This window comes from Otolemur garnettii, unplaced genomic scaffold (genome assembly GCF_000181295.1).
Source record: "Otolemur garnettii isolate 467f Iridium unplaced genomic scaffold, OtoGar3 scaffold00128, whole genome shotgun sequence".
In the NCBI taxonomy this organism is placed as follows: domain Eukaryota; kingdom Metazoa; phylum Chordata; class Mammalia; order Primates; family Galagidae; genus Otolemur; species Otolemur garnettii.
The window spans coordinates 3,925,214-3,937,586 of record NW_003852523.1 but is presented as its reverse complement, the minus strand read 5'-3'; the positions used below and the strand labels follow the sequence as shown (position 1 = coordinate 3,937,586).

Sequence of the window (12,373 nt, the reverse complement as noted above, 5' to 3'; positions counted from 1 at the left end):
CATGGCCGAGTCACCGGAAGCCCTGGCAACCGTCCTCAGCACTCTTCCCTCAAAGAGACCGGCCGTGAGAAGGGGGCTGAGCCCTGAGTACCATGCTCGGGTCCCAGAGCCGGGCGCTGTAGCAGAGCTTGGCATACTTGAACTGTGGGCTGGAGGGGCCCTTATGCCCATGGTACAGAGGGGCGACCAAGGCCCACGGGAGCCATGGCTGTCAGAAAGGTCCCAGGCCTCCTCACACAGGTGCCCTGACCATGGTTCCACAGCCTGCCCACTCTGGTCACCACCAAACATAAGTTACTTGCGTCCTCCAGTGTCAGCCTCCCCCCACCCGCCCCCACTAGGACGTGTAGACTGGTGTGTGTAGGTGGGAGCAAAGCTGGGTAGGGCAGAGGTGGGTCAGTATGTACCAGACGGACTGTGTCTACCAGTGAAGGTTGTGGGGATTCCGTGGGGGGGACACCGGCACTGAGGACCTGTGACCATCTTGGCCTGCAGGGGCTGCATCTGGGAGGGCTCCTGGAGGTCAGTAAGTGAAAGTGCAATCGAGTCTGTACTACTCAGACCCCAGATGCGGCAGTGGCTTCCCCAGGTTCCCTATTCCATTCCACACCTGGCCACTGCTCCTCCTGAGCCCAAACCTGGTGTCAGCCCGAGATGCAACAGTGAATAAATTTAGACCTCTTGATGACAAAAGTCTCCAAGATGGATTGCAGGAAGCAAGGAGAGGACCAACAAGCTGATAGGACCCAGTGGGAAAGTGAGACAGGGCATGGGTGTCAACAGTGCCACCCCAGGGACATGGTGGGTGTGGAGAGGAGTGGCGTGGAGGGGAGTGCAGGTCAGGAAGCTCACTCCCCATGTACCCTACGACTTCTGAACTGCTTGATTCACAAACATGCCGTGTTAACTTGTTAATAAGCTGCTATAAACGTTTTAAAAATTAAAAAAGGGAAGATAGGCCAGGCATGGTGGCTCACGCCTATAATCCTAGCACTGGGAGGTGGAGACGGGTGGATTGCCTGAGCTCACAGGTTCGAGACCTGCCTGAGCCAGAGCGAGATCCCTGTCTTTAAAAATAGCCAGGCATTGTAGCAGACACCTGTGGTCCCAGCTACTGGGGAGGCAGAGACAAGAGAATCACTTGAGCCTAAGAATTTGAGGTTGCTGTGAACTATGACGCCACGCCTGGCAGCATAGGCAGGTCAACTCTTGTCAAAATGAGTTTGAGAACAAAACTGTGATGACAAGTCTGTTGTAGAATGAAATACCTTTGGAGAAGATGCTAATCTAGAGGTTGAGGGGATGACGGTCTTTGGGTTTGAAGCCCGAGGGAGTCAATTGCAGATGTGCAGATGCACATCTGAGACTTCTGCCTTGTTACCCCTGGACAATGATGACAATAATTCTAATGACATTAGTAACCATTAAAATGGTGTTTAATAATTACCATCAAACTTTTAAATCACTTTAGGGAGAATCCACACTGGGAAAATGAATGCAAAAGTAAAATTTCTAGTATTTATACCCGACATGGGGAGTTTTCTGCGTCTCTTAGAGCTGTGCTGTGGCCTCGCTCTCCAGAGTGTCAAGAACTTTCTGCAGAGCAATTGAGTGATTCGTGGCTTGTGTTTGTAATCGGGGCTCTAAGTGCCTTCACAGGTGTGATGTGCGTGTCTGTTACAATGCAGAGGTTCTGTTAGATATACAGGTGAGCGGCCATCGCCCAGGCAATTCTAGAACATTTCTAGCCTCACTTTCTTTGTGTCCCTTCCTACGTCTCTGTGTGTACCCAGCTCCTGGGAGCCACCAACCCCCTTTCCGCCTCATGCGTTTCCTTATCCTGGACGTTCTGCTTAAATGCCATTGTGCAGGGCGTGGCCTTCTGTGTCTGGCTCCTGCCACTCAGTGTCATGTCCTCAGGGCTGTCCACCTGCAGCCTGCCCCTGAGGGCAACGTTGCCTCATCTGGGCGGACCACATTTTGTCCGTCCCCTTGTCCATTGAGGAGTGTCTGTGTTGTTTCCACCTTTTGACCAAATGGTGTAATTCTGAAGAATAAAAACATACTTCAAATTTCTGTTAATGTAATTAGTGTAATCTAGCCTTGCTCTGGAGGCAAAACCAGGAAGCCCCTGCTGGATACCGGATTTTCCTCATGTTAAACCAAAGCCAGCTTTTGGTAGGAGCTGCAGTGCAGCTGGGCAGCAATTTACACTGTCTGCGCCAGTGTAAATTAAAACGTTGCCCTTGCTTTGTCTTCCATGGCCCTTAGGCTTATAACTCGATTCCGAGTGAGGAACATGCATGTGGATAGCAGTGACACGCTGCCCTAGCCACACCCCCAATCCTGGGCACATGAGCCCCCCAAGCATGTGCGTGGGCACCACTGTGGGCCGATGGCTGACAGCCCACAGGGCCTCCCGCGGGGACAGGGCTCTGGGGCAGCCACTTGTCAGATCCCAGGAATGGAATTGGCCCCGAGCACAGATGCCCACTCAGCAGCTCAGGCGAGGCTCTTGCCCAGGGGTGAGGAAACTGTGGCCTTCTAGGTCCTTAAGTACAGCCTTTTGACTGAATCCAAATTTTGTAAAACAAATGCTTTTCTTTTCATGAATATATTTTGTTCATCTTTTATATTATTATTTTGTTTTTAAAATGAACATATTTAAAATTCCAAAGAATAAAATAAGTTTCATGGAAATCATCCTCCAGACTGACCAGCCCGGTAAGAACATTAGTGAACTGTAAAGGCTTAACTGACCTGCTATGCTCCGGACTTAGTTCTAACCCCCCCACCCCGTCCCCCACCTGACTGGTGCCACCACGGTGAGGCTGGTTGGTGAGAGTTTTGGGGGGTCAAGTTCACCAGCCTGTTTTGACAACAGTGCAGTGTGTTTCTGTTTGAAGTGGAATTTGTGAGTATCTGCACAGCTCGACAGTATTTTTAATTCTGTCTGCTTAACGGCCCATGACATCAGAGAAGACCAAGAGAACACTGAAGGAAGGAAACAGACTTTTAAATGAGGATTGAAAATTGCAATATTATCTATTTCTGCTAAGATGATTTGCTTACTTTGTGATAATGCAGTACCAACATTAAAGAAATTCAATGCCTGTGTCAGAATAACACTCCTAAGGACCACAGATATCTTAAATTAGAGGGTGAGGCGAAAAAGGCTGTATTGTAGAAATTGAAAGATGAAAAGCAAACGCAAAGACAATTCTTTCAAGCAGCAATAAGAGCTGGAAATAATGCCGTTGAAACAACTTATAAAGTAGCTTATATACTTGGGGGGAAAGGGAAGCCATTCAGTGATGTAGAAACTGTGAAAGAATGCATTGTGAAGTTGTAGGATGTTTAGATCTGAATAATGATTCAAAGTACCAACAACTGCCTCTTTCAAGGGGGTCTATAACTGATTGGGAGTATGGGTTAGGCTTCCCAGAACAACTTCATGCAATACTTCAAAAGGAAGTTACATATTACTCAGTTGCTCTGGATCAGGGGTCCTCAAACTTTTTAAAGAGGGGTCCAGTTCACTGTCCCTCAGACTGTTGGAGGCCCAGACAGCGGGCCCTGGGATGAGTTGGCTGCTAAGCAGGACAGGCAGGGGCGGCAAAACCCCCACGGGCTGCATGTTGCCTGCAGGCTGTAGTTTGAGGATGCCTGCTCTGGATGAATCAACTGATACTACTGTCTTGGTGCAGGTTTTATACTTCAGTCGGGTCATTATGGAAGATTTTCTTTGCTAGAAAGAGTCACTCACTTTGGGCATCCCTGCAAATAGAATGCAGGGAATAGATATGCACAACTTTCAAGATCAGTATCATGAAATTGGGCTGAATTTGGTAATTTGGTGAGTGTATGAACAGACAGTGCACCTTCCTCCCATGACTGGGAAGCCTGAAGGGTTTATGGCACAGATTTTAAAAAGTATCAACAGATCCAGATGCACTCATTTCTTTTCACTGTGTCCTGCATTAGCAAAACCTCTGTGCTAACGCTGTTGTTTTAAGAGACAATTTGCAACAAGTTATAAGAATTGTAAACTATATTTGTGTAAATGCAACAGGGCCTTGGGCAGTTTTGTAACATGCTAAAGTTGGAAGATGAGGCTTTTACTGGGGATTTGCCTTGTCATTCTAAAGTGTGTTAGCTGTTGCCGGGACAGGTGTGAGCTAATATAGAGTTAGATTATATAAAGAACAGAGATAGCAATGTGCATTATTGAAAGAAAATTTCCTTCTTTCTCTCTCTCTCTCTCTCTCTCTCTTTTTTTGAGACCAAGTCTCACTCTGTTGCCCAGGCTCCAGTGCTAAGGTGTCATCATAGCTCACTTCAGCTTCAGACACCTGAGCTAGTGATCCTCCTGCCTCAGCCTCCCAAGTAGCTGGGACTACAGTTACCCACCACAACACCTAGCTACTTTTCTATTTTTAGTAAAGACAAGGTCTCCCTCTTGCATAGGCTGGTCTTAAACTCCTGCGCTCAACAACAGGCCTCCCAGAGTGCTGGGATTACAGGTGGAAGCCACTGTGCCGAGCTGAAAGATTTCTATAGGAACTCAGCATTTTTGTGTGATATGTCAAATCTACATGGCTTGACTATTTCTTTGCAAGATAAATCTAAGTCTATATATGAAATGTGGCAAAAAATCCAAGAATTTTGAAAAATGCTGTCTTTTCTCAAAACACGTCGTCACAAGGAAATTTCAGAGGAACAGACATCTTCCCAGTTAGCCGAGGTCCCTGATGAGCAGGACGATATGTGCAGATCATGTGAGGAACACGCAGCTGTCACAGGCCTGTTAATGGAGAATACAGTGAAAGGTTCACTGAGAATCATGACGTCACATCCAATCAGCATTTCAGCCTCACCGAGCTGAGGTCACCAAGGCACCTGAAGAACCTCACATGGAACTGACTGAGCTCCCAGTAGGTGACATTGTAAAGTCCCTGCGTGATGCTGATAAAGATCCAATTGAAATGGGGAAAATGTGGTAGAACACCCACACCAGGCCTGAAATGCTTTTGTGCTTTTTAACCACTTACTTCTTCGAATCTGCATTCTCCTACCCAACCCAAATCAGGACGCCCTTAAGGTCACAGATGACTGACACCGTCCAGAGGATCAGCTGAAACTGGGAGCCCCATGCAGCAACCAGATGTTCACATGCTTTCCAGCAAAATGCAGACACAACCAAGTCATTGAAACGTTAGCTAACTTTAAAGTAACAGGTAGTTTTCAGTTTTTGAAATCATTAATTACATAGTGGTTAGGTTTTTACAAAAATAAGGTACAAAATTTCTTGAGGGGCTCATCACAGCTAAATTAATGCAGCCTCCAACATGAAAAATCCCCACCCTCTCTTTACCTAACACGGAACTCAGCATATGGGTTTGGAGTAAGAAACAGCTTCCAAGTGCAGGAGAACATCTGTGTGTCAGCAGGTCCCGGGGAACCTGATGGTGGCTGATCAGGGTTTCCAAATGGGTGACCTCATACCTGGTGACCTCAAGTCCTTGCCTTCAGAGGGAGCTGGAGCCCTGGAACTTTTTCTCTGATCATTTCAACCTCTTAAAAATAGACTTTTGTACCCCAGCAGCCATAGTAGCACTATGCACTCTAGCCAAGAGGTGGAATGACCCAGTGTCCATGGGTCCATGGATGGACATTGGGTAAACCAAGTGTGGCATAGGACAGGATATAACTCAGCCTGAATAGGGGAGAAAATCTGGCACATTCTACAATGGGGGAACTTGAGAACATTTGGCTACATCACAAAAGGACAAATACTACCTGAATCCACTTGGCTGAAGTCCCCAGAGTGGCCAGATTCCTAGAGACAGAGAGTAGAATGCAGGCGCTGACACTGGGGAAGGGGAGGGTTATTGTGTACTGGGGAAAGAGTTTTGCAAGACGTGAGGCTCTGGGGGTGGGTGTTGCTGATGGCTACGTGACAATGTGACGGTGTTTAGTGCCACAGGCACGTGCACTTAAAAATGATTAAAATGTTAAATTTGTGTTAGGTATGAAATTAAAAAAAATATTTTTAAGCTGGCCAGGTGCGGTGGCTCACATCTGTAATCCTAGCAGTCTGGGAGGCCAAGGCAGGTGGATTGCCTGAGCTCAGGAGTTTGAGAACAACGTGAGCAAGAGCGAGACCCATCTCGAAAAATAGTCAGGCATTGTGGCGGGTGCCTATAGTTCCAGCTACGTGGGGGGCTGAAGCAAGAGGATTGCTTGAGCCCAAGAATTTGAGGTTGCTGTGGGCTGTGACTCCACAGCCCTCTACAAGGGGCAACAAAGTGAGACTCCGTCTCAAAAAAAAAATTTTTTTTAAGCCAACAACTAATTTGCCTTCTCCCAGAATAGACCAACTCACTGCGCAACTTTGAGAAAACCATCCCCTGCTTTGGGCCCCAGTTCCTCTTCTGTGAATTTTGGGGCAGGGCCCCCCAACTTCTGGAATTAGGAGAGTTGAGTCCAGTGCAACACCCCAGTTTCCTGGTAACATCTCAGCTCTGTGTCCTGATATCGCTCATTTATTCCACAGTGCTCTGGACTGGGAGTTTTTCTCAGTGGGAGAAGATTATTTCCTGGTGGTTGCGAACTCCTTTGATGGAAATACCTTCTTGGTGAACAGTATTATTTACAGGTAAAGTGCCATCCTCCCTCACCACCTTGGGTCCCTTTGGGCGGCTACTTCCCTTGCAGGTGACAACAGGCTCAGGATGAGTCACAGGCCATGGGGCCAAAGTAGCCTCCCAGAATGCTGGGAGGACAGGCGTGAGCCGCCGGGCCCAGCCTGGGCCTGGTACCTTTTTAAAAGTATCTCTTGAACAAATGTTCTAGTCTCTCCCATGATCATTGATTTATCCCTTTTGAGGCAGTTGTTTTTTGTTTTGTTTTTTTTTTTTTTGTCATCTATATTACTAGAAAAATCACTAGTTTTCCTTTAGACGTTGAAATTTATGAGTGTAGACATTTCAATTTGACAAAGTAATTTTAAAATCCATGTGAAAGGATAAATCTTCAAAGATGACCAAGAAATTTTTGACAAAGAAGAATAGTGAGGAGGCCCGGTCAGCATGTAGAGATGGCAGTATGATTTTTGCTAAAAATAAAAAAATGTATAAGTGGAATTGAATAGAGTCCAGAAGAACAAACAATCTATGATAATTTTATGTGATAAATGTTACACCTGAAGTCAATGAGAAAATGATAGCCTGCTTAATAAAAATAATTTTACATAATTTGAAAGATTAGCTACATGTAATCTAGAAGAAAATAAACCTGTACCCCTATTCCATAGCATAAATAGATTTTATGTGGATTAAAATTCTAAGTATAAAAGAAATCACACAACAAAAATATTACAAGAAAAGCAAAGTGCCTCTGTGTGAGCTCGAAGCTTCCCAGGGAGGACGCGGCTGGAGCTCAGCGCTGGGCAGACCCAGGGAGGGCGGGGCTGGAGCTCAGTGCTGGGCCTGACTCCCTAAGTCCCAAAGCTTCACCTGGAAAAGGACAGCCTACGACGCATCGCACACACGACAGAAAAGGAGCTTCTACAAATGAGTGAAAGATATTTTTGTTTAATTTGGGAAAAAAAGTAAAAGATAGAAGCAGGAATATACAAGAATATACAAGAGAAAAAAACTTTAAAAGTGACTAAACAGTGGTTTGTTCTCAAATCAAAACCATGACAGAGTTTCTGCCCATTAGTTGGAAGCTTTTTAGAGAGAGGCAGTGCAGAGGGTGAGGCTTGGGGGGTCCTGTTCTGATGAGAACAGGAGTCAGCATGGCCTTTCCAGAAAGAACCTGGAACAGTATTAAAATTAGAACTGCTCAAGTGGTTTGGTCTAGAAGCCCTGCCTGGGAACCACACCCCATGAGGACGGTGCCCCCTGTGGATAGATGTGCAGGCTGGGGGCCTGGGGCTCCTGTGGGGGTGACAGCAGGCTGGGGGCCTGGGGCTCCCGTGGGGGTGACAGCAGTGTGTCCCTGTTTGAGGGTAGAAGGGCCCGGGGACGGAGGAGCACGTGCCTCACAGCCCAGGATAGCCCGGGAATCGCTAGGATCCCCACATCCTCCCACACGTTTCAGGGTGCCTGGAGCAGGATCTGGGGGGATGTGAGGGAATGTGGGGCCTCGGAGGGGGCAGTTTCCTGTTCTGGCCTCAGTTTCCCGCTTTGCAAGACAAGAGGACCCTCCTGCCCCGCTGTCTCCAAGTAGGACGGGGGAGCTTGCTCAGCGCAGGGCTGCAGGGCACCTCCCCGCCGCAGGCCAGGCTGACGCTATGTGTCCCCGCAGGTGGCAGGGCTACGAGGGCTTCGTGGCAGTGCACAGCCTGCCCACCTTCGGCTGCCGGGACTGGGAGGCCTTCAACACCTCGGCCGGCGCCTACCTCATCTACTCCAGCGCCAAGGAGCCCCTCTCCAGGGTGCTGCGGCTGAGGACGCGCTGAGGGTCTGGGCAGCAGGGGGTGCCCCCGGGCCACTGTGGTCCCTGTTCCCAGGCGCAGTTTACTTGCCCTGGGCAGGTGGCTGTGCCATGCCGCAGGCGGTGGCTCTGCCTTCCTCCAGCCAACCGGGTGCCCAGGTCTCACCTAAAGGAAAAGTTTCCATAGTTTTACCTCAGAAACCCGGGGGCCTCGGCGCACGTCCCGGCGCTGGCCTCGGGCCCAGGTGCGGAAGCAGGTGTGTGCGTGAGACGCGCTCACTGCCAGCTATTTATTGCGCTCTGAGTGGAAATATATTTATGTTGCTCTTCACAAAAGCACTGCGCCTCCTCAGTGTTTCTTGCAGAGTGTGTCTTGCAGAATGGGGGCAGTGCGGCCATTTCCCCTGCACTTGGGGCCCCAGTCTTAGTTCACCCATAAATACTCTGGGGACCTGGCTGGTCAGGCGCAGCAAGCCCCACCCACAGGGACCTCTGGCCCAGGTCTGCCTCCCTGGCCATGCTCCAGGTGGCCACTGCCTGGTCTCTGCAGCTGGTCTCACGGTTCATCGCCTGGACTCAGAAAGCCTCTTGGACAAGTGCTCACTGGATCCTTCCCGAGTCTGACAGACACCCTGACCCTGCACCAGGCCCCAGGGCACCTGCCTCACTGGGTGCCCTGGGCCTGATGAGCTGACCCCCAGAAACTGGGGGAGAGGGTAGGCAGTACCCCTACACAGGCTTCCAGGGCACAAGGCCAATTTGAGTACCAGAGGCTGGGCTGGGAAGGCCCCATGGGGCCCACAGAGCCAGGAGGTGAAGGGTAGAGCCTTGCCACCTTCCAGTGAGAGTCTGTCTCAAAAAAAAGAAAAGAAAAGAAAAGAAAAGAAAAGAAATGTTGGGCTGGGCTCTGTAGCTCAGTGGTTAAAGTGCCAGCCCTGCACACGAGGGGCAGAGGGTTCAAATCACCTGGGCCTGCTTAACAAATAATAAAAAAACTAAAATAAACTTTGGTCAGAGCATGGAAGCCAAGACCAGCTCTGAGCAAGAGTGAGCCCTTATTTCCAAAAATAGACAGGCGTTGTGGCCGGCACTATAGTCCCAGCTACTTGGGAGGCTGAGGCGATAGTTTGAGGTTGCTGTGAACTATGATGCCTTGGCACTCTACCATGGGTGACAAAGTGAGATTCTGTCTGTCCTGCCGTCCACAGGGGCCTGTCCCTAATGTCCATGGGGTCTGTCCCTGCTGTCCTAGGAGGTTGTCACCTTGCTGACACTCCTCCTTCCTCCCTCGTCCTGTCTCAGTTCTCAACAGCAATTGGGTGTGGCAAGGGCTGAACAGTAGCCTCTAATGCTGGGCCCTGGAGCAGACTAGGCCAGATGGTCCACCGAGGGATTCCATGGTGTGAGGCAGGTGAGAGTGTTCATGGTCACTTTTGGGTCACCCTGTAGACTGCTCATGGCTGCAGTGAAGCTGGACACTCATGGAGTTGAGGACGTCTCAGAAGGCCCTTGACCTCCCTTCCACTCAAGAGCATTCTCTCATGTCACCACTGAGCCTTGCCTCCCCAAGCTTGCCACCCCTAGTGTGTCTGGGAAGGTGGGCTACAGTGATAGCCCCAGATTTGCTGGTCCAGGAGAGTGGGCCAGGGATGCCAGGTAAAAATATAAGGTGCCTGGTTAGATTTGAATTTCAGAGAAACAATGAATGCCTTTTTTAGTATTAGTATATTCCAAACATTAATAGGACATACTATACTAAAGAGAGTTATTCATCTCACAGTCAGAGGTAATTGGCTTTCCTGTATATTTTTGGCTTAATCTTCCCTCTCTACCTGAGGGGGTGTAGGGGACACACCATGCTTCCTGGGGTCCTCTGGGTGGAGTCCTGATTTTAACTGGGGCTGTAGGCAGGGCCTTGCAGCCATGAGCGCAGGGCCCAAGGGAGGGGCAGTGGCTGGTCATCCTGGGGCTCAGTCCACTGGTGGGACTCCCCGAGTGCCCTCAGAGGCAGAGTGGCCATGCTAGGATTAGTAGGAGACCACCCAGGTTGGGAGCACCGTGGGGGCTGCCAAAAGCTGGGAGTGAGTTTTGGGGTGAGATTAATTTTTAAATCTGTGAACCTTGGGGAAAGCTACTGGGTGGGCCTTGTCCAATCAGTTGCAGGCCTGAATAGAACAAAGAGACCAGCCTCCCCAGGCAGGAGGCCTTCTCCACAGATTGCTGTGGCCTCCCCAGGCAAGGGGGTTCCCTACAGATGGCCATGGCCGCATGGTGGGCAGCACTGGCACTCCTGAGCTGTGAGCTGCTGCCCAAACTTCAGGCTTGGACCCACCAGCCCCACTGCCCCAGCTCTGCAGGGAAGCCTCTTCCCTTGCATCCTGTCCACTGTGTTTCTTGGCCAGCCCTGAGGGACACCAGATACAGGAGTCAGGGGCTTTGGAATCAGTCCCACCTGCCACTTCCCACCTCGGACCCTCTGTCACTGTTGAGAGAGGACGAGAGGGTGGTCTGGGCTCTCCAGAATCCTGCTCTGTCCTGCCTGCCTGGGCCCCAGACCCCACACAGCTTCTCTCTGTGGAGCTACCTGCACCCCCCTGAGCACCCATTCTGTGGTCAGTGTCTCCAGGTCCCCAGCTGCCCTGGGAGCTGAGCACTCACGAGGCCGGCACACCAGGGGCTATGCAGGGGGACAGCACACACTCCCCCACCCTGTGCTCCTGGCTCTGCTCAACATCAAGGGCATCACTGCCACTGGCGGACACAGAACAGGAAAAACAAAACCTGTCATCAAGAGCTTTAAAAATTCTGAAAGCAAACCAGAGGGCAAAATGTAGAGAACATCAAAATATTTACATCTTTCCAAGACAGAGCTCCTGGCTACCATCTCTGTTAATAAACATTATAAGGCGGCAGGCTGTTCCATGTGAGTTTACACTCGAGGTGCCATGGCCACACACTCGGGGCTGCGGACAGCGGTGCTGCACCTCCCTGTGGAACAGTCCAGAGTTTGCTGGGCCTGGCCTCTTCTGTGACTCCAGGGAACTCTTTTTGGTGGTCTTTAGTTCAGTGGACACTTTCAGGACATGTCACTTCTCTGCTGGGGAGCCCCTCTCCCTGGACACAACTTGCCATGGCAGTTTTTGCATCTGTCCCCTGCTCCCAGGCTTCCCGCCTGCACTGACCTGCACACATCCCACCTGCTCCCTCAGCCCCACCCACTGATCTTCTCTGTTCACTGGCAGCCAGGGCTGTCAGCAGATGATGCTGACAAAATAATTTGATTTTCACTGTGGTCCATGCTTACTAGTGTGGGGATTGTTGGGGTTTACCCTTAAGCTTCCCACTGCCAGTGTGCACACATGCATATACACCGTGTATACAAACACATGTCACACAGAACACACGTGCACACACATGTATACACTGCACAAAACACACATGCACATGTGCATATGCACGTACACATGTACACAGGACACACATGCACACTCCCTCTTCCCACATGTGCATGAGCACACACACATGCTCCCACATGCACACATGTGCGCACATCTTCCAGTCCCTCCTCACTAGGGTCTGTGTCCTGGGCAAGGGTCTCCAAGACCTTTCTCACTAGACAGGCTCTAAGCTAAGTTCAGTGTTCACCCACCTTTCAAGTGAGGATGGTGGTCTGCACCCCAGGCACCCACTGTCTGCCAGTGGCCCACTGGGCCTGGGACACCACGTGCTACACATTCTTGGCCCAGCTAGTCCCTCCAGTGGAACCTTGAAATCCTCAGAGCCCCAAGGCCTGCTGCCCTCCCCTCCAGGTCTCCCTGCCCCTTCAGCAGAGCTCCAGAGCCCAGGGCGTTGCCCAGCTCAGCTCCAGACGGAGGCTGCCGTCATAGTGCCAGCTCCATGTCACCCGCGCCCCACCCGTGCAAGTGCACTG

General features: G+C 50.3%; 1 protein-coding gene across 1 annotated transcript in view; it reads left to right on the top strand.

The window, feature by feature from the left end:
* Window positions 1–8,595, top strand: part of TSPEAR (thrombospondin type laminin G domain and EAR repeats) — a 76,534-nt gene extending 67,939 nt beyond the window's left edge. Inside the window, exons 11-12 of the mRNA XM_012810327.2 lie at window positions 6,557–6,658; window positions 8,314–8,595. Of these exons, the coding sequence (XP_012665781.1) occupies window positions 6,557–6,658; window positions 8,314–8,467 (256 nt within the window). The 3' untranslated portion in view covers window positions 8,468–8,595. The remainder of the gene's footprint in view (window positions 1–6,556; window positions 6,659–8,313) is intronic.
* Window positions 8,596–12,373: the final 3,778 nt, after the last annotated feature.